The sequence below is a fragment of the Gavialis gangeticus genome, unplaced genomic scaffold (genome assembly GCF_001723915.1).
Source record: "Gavialis gangeticus isolate Ggan-Ray unplaced genomic scaffold, GavGan_comp1, whole genome shotgun sequence".
In the NCBI taxonomy this organism is placed as follows: Eukaryota; Metazoa; Chordata; order Crocodylia; family Gavialidae; genus Gavialis; species Gavialis gangeticus.
Window position 1 is genome coordinate 72,701,737 of NW_017729033.1, and position 13,186 is coordinate 72,714,922.

General features: G+C 40.3%; 1 protein-coding gene across 1 annotated transcript in view; it reads right to left on the minus strand.

Moving 5' to 3' along the window:
- NMU (neuromedin U) overlaps positions 1–12,798 on the minus strand; it is a 31,382-nt gene extending 18,584 nt beyond the window's left edge. Inside the window, exons 1-7 of the mRNA XM_019525866.1 lie at positions 12,771–12,798; positions 7,818–7,894; positions 4,949–4,990; positions 4,791–4,850; positions 4,139–4,168; positions 3,985–4,035; positions 1,355–1,429 (exon numbers count right to left, since the gene is read on the minus strand). Coding sequence (XP_019381411.1) covers positions 1,355–1,429; positions 3,985–4,035; positions 4,139–4,168; positions 4,791–4,850; positions 4,949–4,990; positions 7,818–7,894; positions 12,771–12,798 — 363 coding nt within the window. The remainder of the gene's footprint in view (positions 1–1,354; positions 1,430–3,984; positions 4,036–4,138; positions 4,169–4,790; positions 4,851–4,948; positions 4,991–7,817; positions 7,895–12,770) is intronic.
- Between the last annotated feature and the right edge of the window lie 388 nt (positions 12,799–13,186).

Here is a 13,186-nt window from a genome sequence, read left to right on the forward strand (position 1 = left end):
ATGCGAAAATGGGGGGGGGGGGGCTGCTATGGCGATGTAGCTGCTGATCACGTGTAGAACCACATGATTTCTATATTGCCGTAGCATGCATACAGCAATGTAGCATGTCACTATGTCACCATTGGGTGATGTGTAGATGGACCTTATATGCAAATAACTACAAGTCTGTTTATTTTAAGGTAGGTGTTTTCAAATTTGCTCCTAACTTCCATGTGCTCAGGGAGAGCAAGGTCTGACAGCAGAGGATTGGGGGGTGGGAAGAGGCTGCAAGGGGAAAAAGGGGAAGAAGTTGGGGGGCAGAGGGCAAAGGGTCTGCCTGCCCCCCTACCAGCTTTATTTCCCCTGCTCTAGCAGTGGGAAGTGGAAAAATTCAAGGCAAACCTTCAATAAATTAAATTCTGTACCTGGAAAATTATAACAAATTCACAAATCTTCCATATACAGAATCTAATTACTGGGGGAGTCATTTTTTCAGGGTCACTTTATATTCAAGCAAATATAGTACCAAGGATTTTATTTTAGGGAAATGCACAGAAGTGACTTCTTCCCTTACTTTTGTGTATTTTATTCTACTAGTCATACTTCACTAAGTTCAAAATACTTGCTTTTCAGTTCAACTGATCAAAGCAAAAGAAGAATCAAGCTTATTGTGTCATATCTTGCTTCCCTACTTGTCTTAGGCTACATATTTAAAAAAACTAGTAGGCTTTTTCTATTTTTTTAATCAAGAAAAGACATTCTCAAATTTATTGTGATACAATTTGAAAAGAAAAAACCTTTTGATCAGAACAATCAAAAGTCAAGAGGGAATGTTCTGACTCCTGGCTTAAATTAAATGTATCATTTTCTCTGTAAAGATTAGAAAATTCTTGATGTTATAAGTCATAATGTATTTTTATACACAGTTTAGGTAAAAGCAAACAAAGAGAAATCCCTAGCCCAAAATAAAAATAAACCCATACACAATACTATATAATACACTAAATTTAAGATTTAAAAAAATGTACAAATGAATATATATATATACACATACACACAGTATAAATATTATATAAATATAATTGTTCATTTGTACATTGTAATATCTATATATATATCTTTTTTCATTGTTCTATAGTTTAGAGTATATTAGTTTTCATTTTAAAGTGTTATACCTCAACAGGTGCATATTTTGCATTAATTAAAACAAATTTAAAGTATACAAAAACTCCCATGTTAAATAAAAAGTGCACTAATGCAATGTTGCACCTTGAAAAAAAATGCTACGAATGGGAACATTTAGACGACATTTTCAGAAAGTTAATGAAATTACAATGTATGGAAATGCAAGCATGCATAGTTTAAGGTTACATACGTCCATTTTGTCTCTCTTCAGTCTTCTCTCATTGAGTTGGGGAACAAGTTGCAGCAAAGGATGCAGGACAGACGACTGAGAGGACATGAACAGACACATGAGCAACAATGAAACCCTGGCCTTGTGATGCAAAGAATGTCTCTTACAGCAATACTGGTTTATGGACAGAGCATGCAGAACAAAGGACAGAAGATGTTAATTGAGAAAGGTTATTTCACTGAATACTCTGCATTAATACCCCAAAAAGTTGGCATGTTTGTTTTTGCCATGAATGGAATTCCCAGAGAGGTGACACGAAGGGCAATATGTATCCCCAGCCTTGATCATAAGTGTCTGTTCATATCATTTTCTTAGAGAGAACTCCCAGCTCTGACTATGATCAGCCTGTGAAAAAGCCAACTCTGCACTTTGAATCGAATGAACTGTACAGAGAGGCTAGGGACAGACATTCAAAAAGCCAGAGCCTGAATTGATTCAATTTTTGCAGGTTAGTCTAACCTGCCTAGATTGAAACAATTTGCAAGTGAATAGACTTTCACTTTTAACTCAGGAAATGCAGGCACATGCCTGCAGTGGCTCAGGCCAGAAACGGGACGGCAATAGAGCCTGCCCTTAGCTGCAGGGAAGCTGTAATGGGAGTGTGTGGCGAGGCCCAGCAGTAGTTTCAAGTGAACTGGCCGGGGCAAGGGCTTAATTCCCCCCCTTCCTGTGCCACCAGCACAGACCCGAATTGGGGTCTGCCTGGCACTCCCTCCTCACTGCTGCAAGGGCAAGGGCAGGGGCAAGGGCATGGCCAGAGGCCAGACGGTATGGGCTCCTGAGGCAAAGACTGCAGAGCATGCTGGGATGCTAGGGGACTCTGGTTTAACTTAAACCAGGAAGGTGTCTGGGATAGAAGTTCCATAAACTGGTTTGGGCTCATTCAGTTAAGACTGATACTACATTCAACCAGGTTTTTCGCAAACTGTTTTCAGCCATTGTGAAACTGGTTTATGTGCACTGAACTTATGTTCTGTTACAGGTTTAAACCAGTTTCTGATCACTTAAATCAGTTTATGTGTAACTTCTGTTCCTAGCCAAAATGTTGTGGGGAAGCTTTCCTATTCCACATCTAAATACTACCCACTCTGTGGGCACATCTACACGTGCCCCGTACTGCGCAGTCATTTAGCACTTGCTTGCTTTAATACTGAGCAGTAGCAATGAACAACAGCCTGTCAACATACAGCCAACTGCACAGAGAGGGCCTTGGGGAATGTGACTCTAGTGTGGGAAGCAAGTCTTAAATTATAATTACCAATATTTGTATCTAAACCACATTTATGTATAAGACAAGAATAGAGCATTTCTGATATACTACTAATTACTCATATACAAAGAAGCACAACAAAAACTGAACTGATTTTTAAATTACTATTGTTACAAAAATTACAGAATATTTAATAAGCAAAATTACATGTTGCCATTTTTTACATTTTCATTTATATAAAATAAAATTATTATTAAACATATAGTGCTTCATGTAGTAAGAAAAATCCCCCAAAATTAAAGATTTGCTAAAGTTCCATAGCTATCAAAGTACTAACATCAAACTGATTGTCATGAATAAATCCAAAGCAGCCCTATATCCCCAGTACATTGACTACAGCTATAAAATGTCATTGAAAGTTTAGAACATTGTGTTCTAGTAAAGATTCAAAGTATTACCAAGGGAAACATACAGAACAAGACAATAATGGACAACAATGTCATGTCAGAATAAGCATTCAAAGTGAAATGTCTGAATAAAAAAAAAACATGTTATGAATGAACTTTGTGGTTTACTACAGTGTGGTCCATTAATTAAATTAGGAGATTTTCATAGATTCATTGATGCTAGGGTCAGAAGGGACCTCAACAGATCATCGAATCCGATCCCCCGCCTAGGCAGGAAAGAGTGCTGGGGTCATATGACCCCAGCCAGATGCTTGTTATTTTTATACTATTTTATGATATGTATTTATTTATTAGATGCATATGCCACATTTCCCCAAAAGGCTCTGCAGATAAAGGCATAAATTAACATTTGTTAACATCAGTCTCAAAACAAAATTTTAAAAAACTTCTAATCTGACAATTTTTTCTATTTTCTATTCATCACAAAAAATAAAAAATCATAATTATCTTACCAGACTTTGCCTAACAAATGCTTATTACATATATTTAATAATTTTGAACATTTGTGGCCAGGGCTTCAGTAGGTTTAAGTTAATGTAAATCCACTAACTCCGGGGCCATTTGGTACACATTGAGGATTAGGCACAGAAAATTTTATTTTAATAGGTTAGTTGTATTAAGTATGCTTTTATTAAAGCCAAACACAAGAATTGATCAAAATTTGAAGTTTTTCCTGAGATAAACCTGTGTCTTGTGACATTCCTCCTAAACACTGATGGTACAAATATTTTTTGTTTGTTTAATACCCAATATTAATTTCACTATGTTCATTCTTTTAAAAAAAGACATTTTAAAACAAACTCCAAACTCTGAACTCATTCTCCAACTAGACAGACTACCAAAGCTACTTCAGGGAGAAATGCTGTGTTAAGTATGGGCACACAGTTACTCAGAAAGGGGTATGTGCAACTTACCGTGATGTCTGAGTTGCCTGAGTCATGACTCTTAGAATAATGAAATAAGAACTGTTCAAAAAAATTAAAAAGTGGGGTTTTACTACCAGACAAGTTAATGGGTTATATTTTTTTGAGAATTTGTGTCCCCTTAAAATACATGTGGAAATCTTACCCTTTTGGTATTGTCTTTTTCATCCAAGCCCTGTGGGAACAATAATTGGGAGAGATGCTATTACTGGTATAGCATGTCCAGATCAGTTATATTATCATTATCTTGTTCCTTACTTTGAATATCATATCATATTGATAATTACATTTCTTTTGTTATCATGCCTGTTTTCATTTCTCTTTTACTGTTCAGAAAAGTAGGTTTGTAGTGCTTTTGACATTACTATAATTACAAGGAGTACAGTTTGAACTCCCACTTTTAGCAAAAATAAATTACTAATCATGGGGGAAGGTAAGAGACTCCTTTTTCAGGTAAACAAAGGAACTGGTTCATTTCTGTGGTGGGCCCTGTGCAGAGGTACAACAGTTTCATAAACTGTATTCTTGGTGGAAACATAGATCACTTCCCAAACAGAGGGCTTTGTCTAATGGGGCTTTCTGCTCAATTTAGAGGACTTTGGATCAGGCCCACAAAGCACTGCACACAGATTTTCCCATGCCCTGAATAACACCAAAATTACACAGAGCATGGAGCTGAAGATTGTGGCAAAGATGTCCTGTTTGCATGGATCCTCAGAATTTACTGTCAAGTTTCAGGCTTTAGCATAATGAAAATCATGCTTCAGAAATACAAAACAATTTTTACCCTGCATTACCTGCGGTTTCTGTAGAAATCCCATGACAATAAAGCAAAGCTCCTCCAATACACTGGGTACCTAATAAAAAGGAAATATGATTTCAAACACCAGATTATGAATTTAACCACATTTAGAACACAACATTAAATAAATAACATCTCTGTAACTGGGCTCACCTGAGGATCTGTGGATAAGTAAGAAGAACATGCTTCAACTATCTGTAAAAAATTAGATGTTTTTCTTAGAAAGTCAGACTTAGAAGCGAACAAAATATTTTTTTTCCAAACAGTTCAATGTAGCAAAAGGTATTGCACAGCTATCAAAAACAGGCCACTGGTGTGTACTTTGAGTGTACTGAACGGGAAAAACCAGTTATTTTCTTTTCTTTCTCTCTGGCCAGGTGTAAACATTATATTTTTTTCCCATTTAGGTGGTTGGAAACTGGTCTAAACCTGTAAAAGAACACACCAGCCTACAGAAAAATGGTGGTCTAAGATAAACCTGGATGGATGTAGTATCAGACTTAATTGGTTTAGGATAGACTGATCTATTGAACTTCTTGTCCCAGATCCCCTCCCAACTCAAGTTAGGTCGCAGTCCCCTGGCATCCCAGGAGCCTTTGCGGCTCTCCTGTTAACCCCCAGCTTGCAGAGCAGGCAACTTAGGTTTGGCCCGCACTCACCTACTCTGGCCAAGCAGTGGGCCAGCCCTGCCCCTGCGATGTCACAGAGATGAGGCAGCAAAGCCTCTGCTCCCCAGCCCTGTGTCCTGCTTGCACCTGTTGGCCAGACCAGGCAACAGGGGGGATAGGGTGGCCATTATAGAGGACAGTCTGATTGTCCTCTGTCCTCTATTGAAGCCAAACTGGATGCCTTTATGTCCTCTATTTTTCTCTTGAAGAGAACCCCCAGCCTTCTGGCCTCAGCCAGTGCAGGCATCTACCTGCGTCCTCCCACCAGAGGGAAAACGTATGTTCCCTTTGCTCCCAATCCAATCTATGCAGCTTAGAGAAACTTGTGTAGATTAGATTGATTCTGTCTTGGGTTTTTTTGAATGTCTGTATATAGCCACTATGTAAGTATACTTTTTATTAAAAAAAGATTTTAAATGAACAACCATGATGTGTGCATACCTAATCTCAGTAACCATCTGATCATCTTTTTGTACCCATCATCATTCTACACCAGTGATTCTCAACTAGGATGCCATGGCACCCTGGGATGCCTTGAGATTTTTTCAAGGTGGTGTGCCACGCAAAGTTAGGACTATTAGATGTACAAATGTGTTTCATAAGATAAACCCAGAGATTTCAAACAGGAATCCACAGTGTTAAAAACATTTTGATACTGTTGTGGTCTTTCTGAGTTCTTTACAACAGATGAATTGCTATATTATTTCTCTCTAGTCAAAAAAAGAATGAAAACTAAGACCTGGCATTTACCAAGGGGTTCATCAAGTCTCCTGAGGGATATCTTGAGTCTAAAAATGTTAAGAACCAGTGTTCTACACCCTTCCTGTCCCATCGTTTCTGTCACCTTCATTCTCTGAATCATATCTTAAATGCTGATAGGGCCAAACTTGTGAATTTCCATATGTTCCTGTCCCAGTTTGGAAGTTCTATAAACATACAAATAAAATGACCATGTATGTAGAGAGTTGTATATCTATATTTAATGGCATATTTAGTGCCCTGGAGAGTGAATTCCAGGTGCCTTGGGGACTTGTATATCATAAGACCTTGTGAGAACTATTCTGAGGTGTGCCTCTTTGGGTCCACTTCTACAAGACACCAAGTGCACCCCCAATTCCCAGGGGCATCAGTGATTTTAGTGGTAACTGAAAAGGCTCACTACTTGCAGGAGTGCTTTAAAGTGGACAGTACACAAATTACAATGCCTAGGAGCAACATATTCCATACACTCCAAGGACGCGGAATTCAGAAAGTAGTCCATTCTTGGGAGAGTCACCAATTGTGCCATAACATAGAACACAAATAATAGGAAAGGACACACAGCTATTGATAGATTCAGTATTAACCCACGAGAAAGAGAGAGGAAAGGGAACTGTGGAGCATCCACATTAATCTGAAGTAATTATTTTTTCAGTAAAGAAAGATCAAGCATACCTGAGAAAGACAGAGAGAGAGGGGAAAGAACAAAATAGTCCAGAGCAGAGGATCAGGATTTAAAACTATAGGACTAATAGGATTAACTTTCCTTTAAAATGTTTGTGCATTACAACTAACTTCAGTGTATGCCATTTTTTCTCCCCTCAAGTATCCTACATTCTTTGTCCAGACACTAAATACCTTTGGCAATCATTCTATTATTTACAGATTGTGTCCCAAGGAATAAGTTTGCGAAAAAACAACAGAATAGCTCTTATAATTCTACCTGAAAAGCTCAATATATTACTCCTTACTAAGGACACATTACAAAGAAGAGATGCAAAATATATTTGCTTGAGTGCTTTACAAGAAAAAAGTGATTTTCAGAAATCTGAAAATATAATTCCTTTCCTTTCCTAAAGTCAATATAGAAAGGGCAATGTACATAGAAGAGGAGGAAGGATCTATCCCAATTTGTCAGAAGTATTTACAACTGGAGGTGTCAATGGAAAAAAGACCAGTTTTTCAGAACCATTCCAGTCTATTCTCTGCTTATGATCATGGATGGCTTCATTTGTTAGGATTGATCAATAGGATTGATAGGATTGTTTTGTATCATTCAGTAGTTCCATATTTGGGGTAAAAAAATAAGTTCTGAGAATAAGGAATTAAAAAAAAAAAACCCTCCATGACTCAAGCTGTCAAGAAAAGATGGCAACTTCTCTTAAAATTCTTCCCTGTGGTTGGGATCTTAAAGGAGTATACATAAAGATACATAACAGTATGCAGCTAGCCTATCAGATACTCACCAGAGACGATCTGTGCTACAATACCTGCCCTGTTTACAGTAAAAGAATCAGCCGCAACTGTCAAAGAATAGCAGAATATTATTGCATCATGTAGTTGATCCAAAACTTGATAATGGTATTGCTGCTTACCTCATTCCACAGCTGCAAATCTTGCTCTGCCTGAAAGGTTTGAGATGGGACTGGTACACCTGGAAATAGACACAGTGCTTACTGATAAGAAAGAAAGAAAGAACAAGGGCTTTTTATACAGTTAATCTACTACAGTTTTTTTTCCTCATATATAGCAATATAAACTATTCAAACTCCTGTTAGGCACTCTGAGGACTTGATGCTTAAAGACACTCTAAAACACAGCTCCTATTATATCTTTGCACGACTAAATGGCACTTGTGTAGCTACTTAAGTGTTATTTGTGGGGTTTATGTGGAGTTTGGATGCCATTTGTACCTGCATAGCTGCTCTGGCTCTATGCTTCCCTCCTAACAGAGAGGGATGCTGCCCTGGGAGGAGTGGGCCCTGGGCTCTGACTCCAACCCCTAATTGACTTCTATACCTTGTATTTAATATTTCTTGAATAATTACAATAATTATTTGTAAAAACAAAACTTTTCTTTCATTTTGACAAGAAAAGGCTGGGTTTGACTTGAAATGTTCTCAGATTCAGGGTGGAATTTCTGATTAAAGGCATACACACGCACCAAGTCAGAGACAGCCCTGAATAATCAGGTGTTCAGTGTATGCCTCTGGGACAGGGGTATATAACTCATCCAGCTTCTCTGTTCTAAGATATGATACAGAAAGGAGAATCCCTTTTCTTCCATTCTTCTCCCACACCCTAGGTAGGGTTGGCTGGATGAGGCTGTGCTGCCCACCTGGCTACTTCAGAATGGATCCCTCTTTTTCACAAACTAAAAAAAAGCTTCAGTTTTATCCTAACATTCTCTAATAGGGAAAGTTTTGCAGGATAGGAAAGCATTTTCCACATTACCTTGATTTTCAGGATTTGTATTTGTGAGAGGGAACACATCTGAGCAATCTTACCTCAAAGCAAATTGTTTGTTAAAATTCTCCCAATGATTCTGTGTGTGTACGTATATGTTTTAAAATAATGTTTCTAAGTATGGGCATTTTCTATATTCTGGGCTTTAGTTAAGTGGCTAGAGGAGGGAATTATTTGGAGAGTGAAATGAAGAAGTACTTCAAATAATCACACCTTTTCCAATAAATCTTTGCCTTGCAGGGAAAGAAAATTTTAATCAATGCTCTAGCTCCCTCCTCCTTCCTCTCAGGGGGCACATCTACACATGCATTTAATGTAACTGAATATACTGTGGTTCAATTTGAGCCAAAGTAAACTAATCCCAACATCACCATCTACACGTGCGTTTAAGCGCAGTAATTTACTCCACCATCAGATAGTACCTTGTGTCTGATGGGACTATCCTATACGACAGTAAATTAATCTACTGCATACTAATTGTGGTGCACATGTAGATGGTGATGCTTTCCTGCACATTAAATTAGTCTAATGTGCAATAAAGTGCGCATGTAGACGTGTCTAGGGCTTTTCATATGAAGCAGAAGGAAAGCTGAAAAGCTTTTAGCACAAACCAGTAAAGCTTAAGTATGGGTTAGATTTCTTTTTGCCAGTACCAGAATCTTTTGAGCAAATAATGTTTCACCAACTTTTCAGTTTTCTTACCCCAGCTCCTCTTCCCAAACTGTTACACACTATCCATGCTCTCTGGTTATATGCCCTCAGCAGCCACTGTCAATTCTTTAGCCACTGCCCTTGACCTCCCCATTACCTCATCTAGCACTGTTCTTGTAAACCAGCAATGTAAAAGATATGGCCTGAAGAGCTGTGTCATCTGGCCTATGGGGTTTCTGGAGTGTCTAGGAATTCAGGGACAAGGCAAGCAGAAGCAGAACCTACACCAAATTCTGGGGTATAGAGCTGCATCAGGGATGCGCTTTGTCTGGGTGAGCAATGGCTCTGTTAATTCTACAACCCCTTGAGCTGATACAGCAACTCAAGAAGCCACAAGGATTAATTGCTGCCACTGCTCACCCCACTGCCAGAGATGGGTCTGGCCTGTGAGGAGCCCCATGGTCTAGATCTCACCCAAGGAGCCAAGCAAGCTTGACTTACTAGCTAGACTTACCTGTTTTAAACCATAAGGATCTCATTTACATATGGATGAATGTACACACGTGTATGTACACACAGAGATCATATGCTATTTTACTTTTATGTGGGTAAAATATCTGTGTAGATATATGTAGAAAATTAAGCACTCTGACCGTTAATCAGGAAAGCAGCCTTATTCAGAATGGGCACTTATGAGAAAATCCCAGGAAAAGCAAATTTGTTCTCTCTTCCTGTTTTGCCATCTTCTCATCCAAACAACTCTGGTCCTGCTACTTAATTGGGTACCACACTCACAATCCCAGCCCTCCCCTCTTCCCCATTTCCTACCTCTACTTCTCTCTCAGCACAGGATCCTCACACTCTCCCTTGGTTTTCTCCTTTCACAAGATATGCCTTTCCCATCTTAAAAAAAATGTACTCTACTTATCTCTTCAATTACCATCCCACCTGCCTTTCCTTTTTCATCTCTAACAGCAACAAATGCACTATTTACAGTTATTGGTAAGACTTCCCCTCCTTCAGTTCCATCCTGGTTTCTCATTATGGCTTCTGGCCCTTGCACTCACTGGAACTGCTCTTACAGAGATTATAATGACCATTCCCTATACCAAGGAATTCAGACTCAGTGCTCCAGTCTCATCCTCCTTGCTATCAACCACCTCTAAAACTGCTGACCATGCTTTTGCCTTTTTGAAAGCTTGTTCTTCATTGGCTACTCTGGTCTTCCTGCCTTTCTTATTACTCATACAGAGGATCCTCCTCATCCCCTCCCTCCCAGCCTCCAACTTTGTGTTGAGGTTTCACTGAGTTCTGTCCTTAGGTTTCTTGCCCTCTTCCCTCTTCTGTTGCTGAGTAATCTTCTTTTACAAACACAAATTCACCTACTGCCTCTATACAGATGATTCACAGACCTACCTCACTACCCCGCGTGTCTCCTTTTGTCCAAACAACGATCTCATCCTGCCTTTCTGACTTCTTGTGGATTTTCTCCTTGTGGATTTTCATTTGTCAGCTCAACTCTTTAACGGGAGATTCTCTCGTATTCTGGAGGCAAACCCCTCTGGAGAGACCCTGAACACTGTGGAAGTTGACTAATCCCCTTTGATTAGACTTCTTGATTAACAGAGGGCCTATAAGTCATTCACGGAGGCCTAGTGTGAGCTGTGGTAGGCAGTGCTAGGGTCAAAGCAGAAATCTAGATTCTGCTACAAGAGCACCCTGCTCAAGCTCAGAGATTGAGTGTGCCCCAGGACTCAATGAGCTGACCAGATGAGGAGAGGTTTGTCTGCGAGGGAGGAGGTTGCAACATAGTTAAAAGCAAGAAAGAACTAACCCCATATAAAACCACTCATACGCTAAGTAAAGGAGCAAAAGAAAAAAGAACAGGTAAAAAAAATCCAAAAATAACACCCCCAAAACAAATTTAAACAGAATGCAGGTAGGAGTCCATCACCAAGGTGGCAGCTACACCAAATGCCATATGTCTGACTACACTTCCAGAGAAGAGGTGGCATATATCTCCATACAGTGCAAGAAGCTCCTGGCACTCAAGGACCAAGTATGGTTCCTAAAGTCCAAGATGACTAAACTGAAGCACCTGAGGGAGCTAGAGAGGTTGACAAATGACACCTTCTAGGATATAACTCACTAATATTGCTATGGGCTCATGCACTTGTAACAAAGTATAACAGCTCCTGCAAGCTCCGAAGGATCAGCTCCTTCTCCAATTTTAAAGCCACTCCAAGGGTATAAACAGACACCACCAAATGAAGCAGATCAGCCATGGTGTATGTTGCCCATTGTTCCTTATGTGCTGTGGTGCATCTCTGTAAACAGGAAAAGCCACAGTTCTCCACTAACAGAGACACACCTCAGAGATTGCCTGAGGTATGGCTCTCCAAGTGGGAAACCCCAGCTTTTCCCTCTTACAGAGATGTGCCTCAGGCAATCTTCAGGGCATTTGGATAAGTCCAAACTGATGCCTGTGGGAAAGAATAACCCAAAGCATACAGACATGATGATAGACTATATTAACTATCAAGAAAGAGACCCTGGAATTACTGCGGCTAGTTTTCTAAAAACATCACCCCAGTGTTCAGCAGAAGTACAAATGGCAAATAGAGGGTTGAAGAGAACTGATAAAACAGAAGACAACATTATGTTGCTGTATATCAATATCCAGGGTACGCCAACTGTCGCAGGGCACTAAGGTGCCAGATAAGAGCCCAAGTGCAGGTTGCCATGACAACTGACTAATGAGGGAATTGGCCACATCTATACCTGGTTAGCTGGCCGGAAGAGGCAGGGCCCTAAGCCCATATAAACCCTTGGGCTGGGACCTAGCAGTTCAGTTCCCTCCTGACAGCTGAAGGGGAAGGAGCCTTCAGGGAGAAAGGGCTTAGAGATGCTACAGCCATGGGATACGCTACCTTTAGGGCTAATGGGGCACCAGGAGCTCATAAGGTACCCTCGCCTCCAGTCACCCAGTATTAGAGAGGGAGTTTTGCTCTTTTAAATGGACAGAGCATACCTTGCACTTTGTTATGTTATAGCCCAGGGGCTTATGTTTTGTTTGCTGTTTTATAAGACCGGTGGTTTGGGTAAGGCTATTTGAGGAAGGAGGAGGCCTCATTGGGGGCACACTGCAGTGTGGGGACCCTGATGCCAGAGGGTGCAGCATTTGGGGGCACAGACCCCAGCACCAGAGAGGGCGCAGAGATGGGGCTGCGGAGAGCCCACCACTGAAAGGCGCAGAGACAGGGCTGCAGAGAGCTCAGCAAGGACAAGGGGCCAAATTCTAACGAGGCCTAGGCAAGATGACGCCAATACCATCTGCAAGGCTTGGGGCATGGTAAAGGGGTGGTTGGAGCCACACATATAGCTCATAAGGCTGGGTTATCCAGTGACATCTATTTTGAAATGGGACTTACCGGGCCCAGGGAAATCCATCAGAACCATGCTCATACAGACTTAAAGGCAGTCTGCCTATATTAATTATTCCAACAAGACGTGGTGGGTGAGAATGGAGAGTGTCCATCGGGCCGAACTGGCACGGTCAAGGGGCCTTAGGGGTAACACAGCCATCCTTGAGGACCCTGTCCCATGACACCAACACTTTGAATACCATGCAGTTCTGCTCCCTCTCCCCATCTCCAGAAGAATATAGTAGAACTAGACAAGGTGGAGAAAACAAAGATGATCAGGGATATATACTTCCGTACAAGGAGAGATTAAATTGACTAGGACTCTTTAGCTTACACAGAAGATGACTGAGGGGACATGATAGAGGTCTATAAAACTACAAATGTGGGCAAGAAAGTAAACAGAGATTTACTAATTACCATCT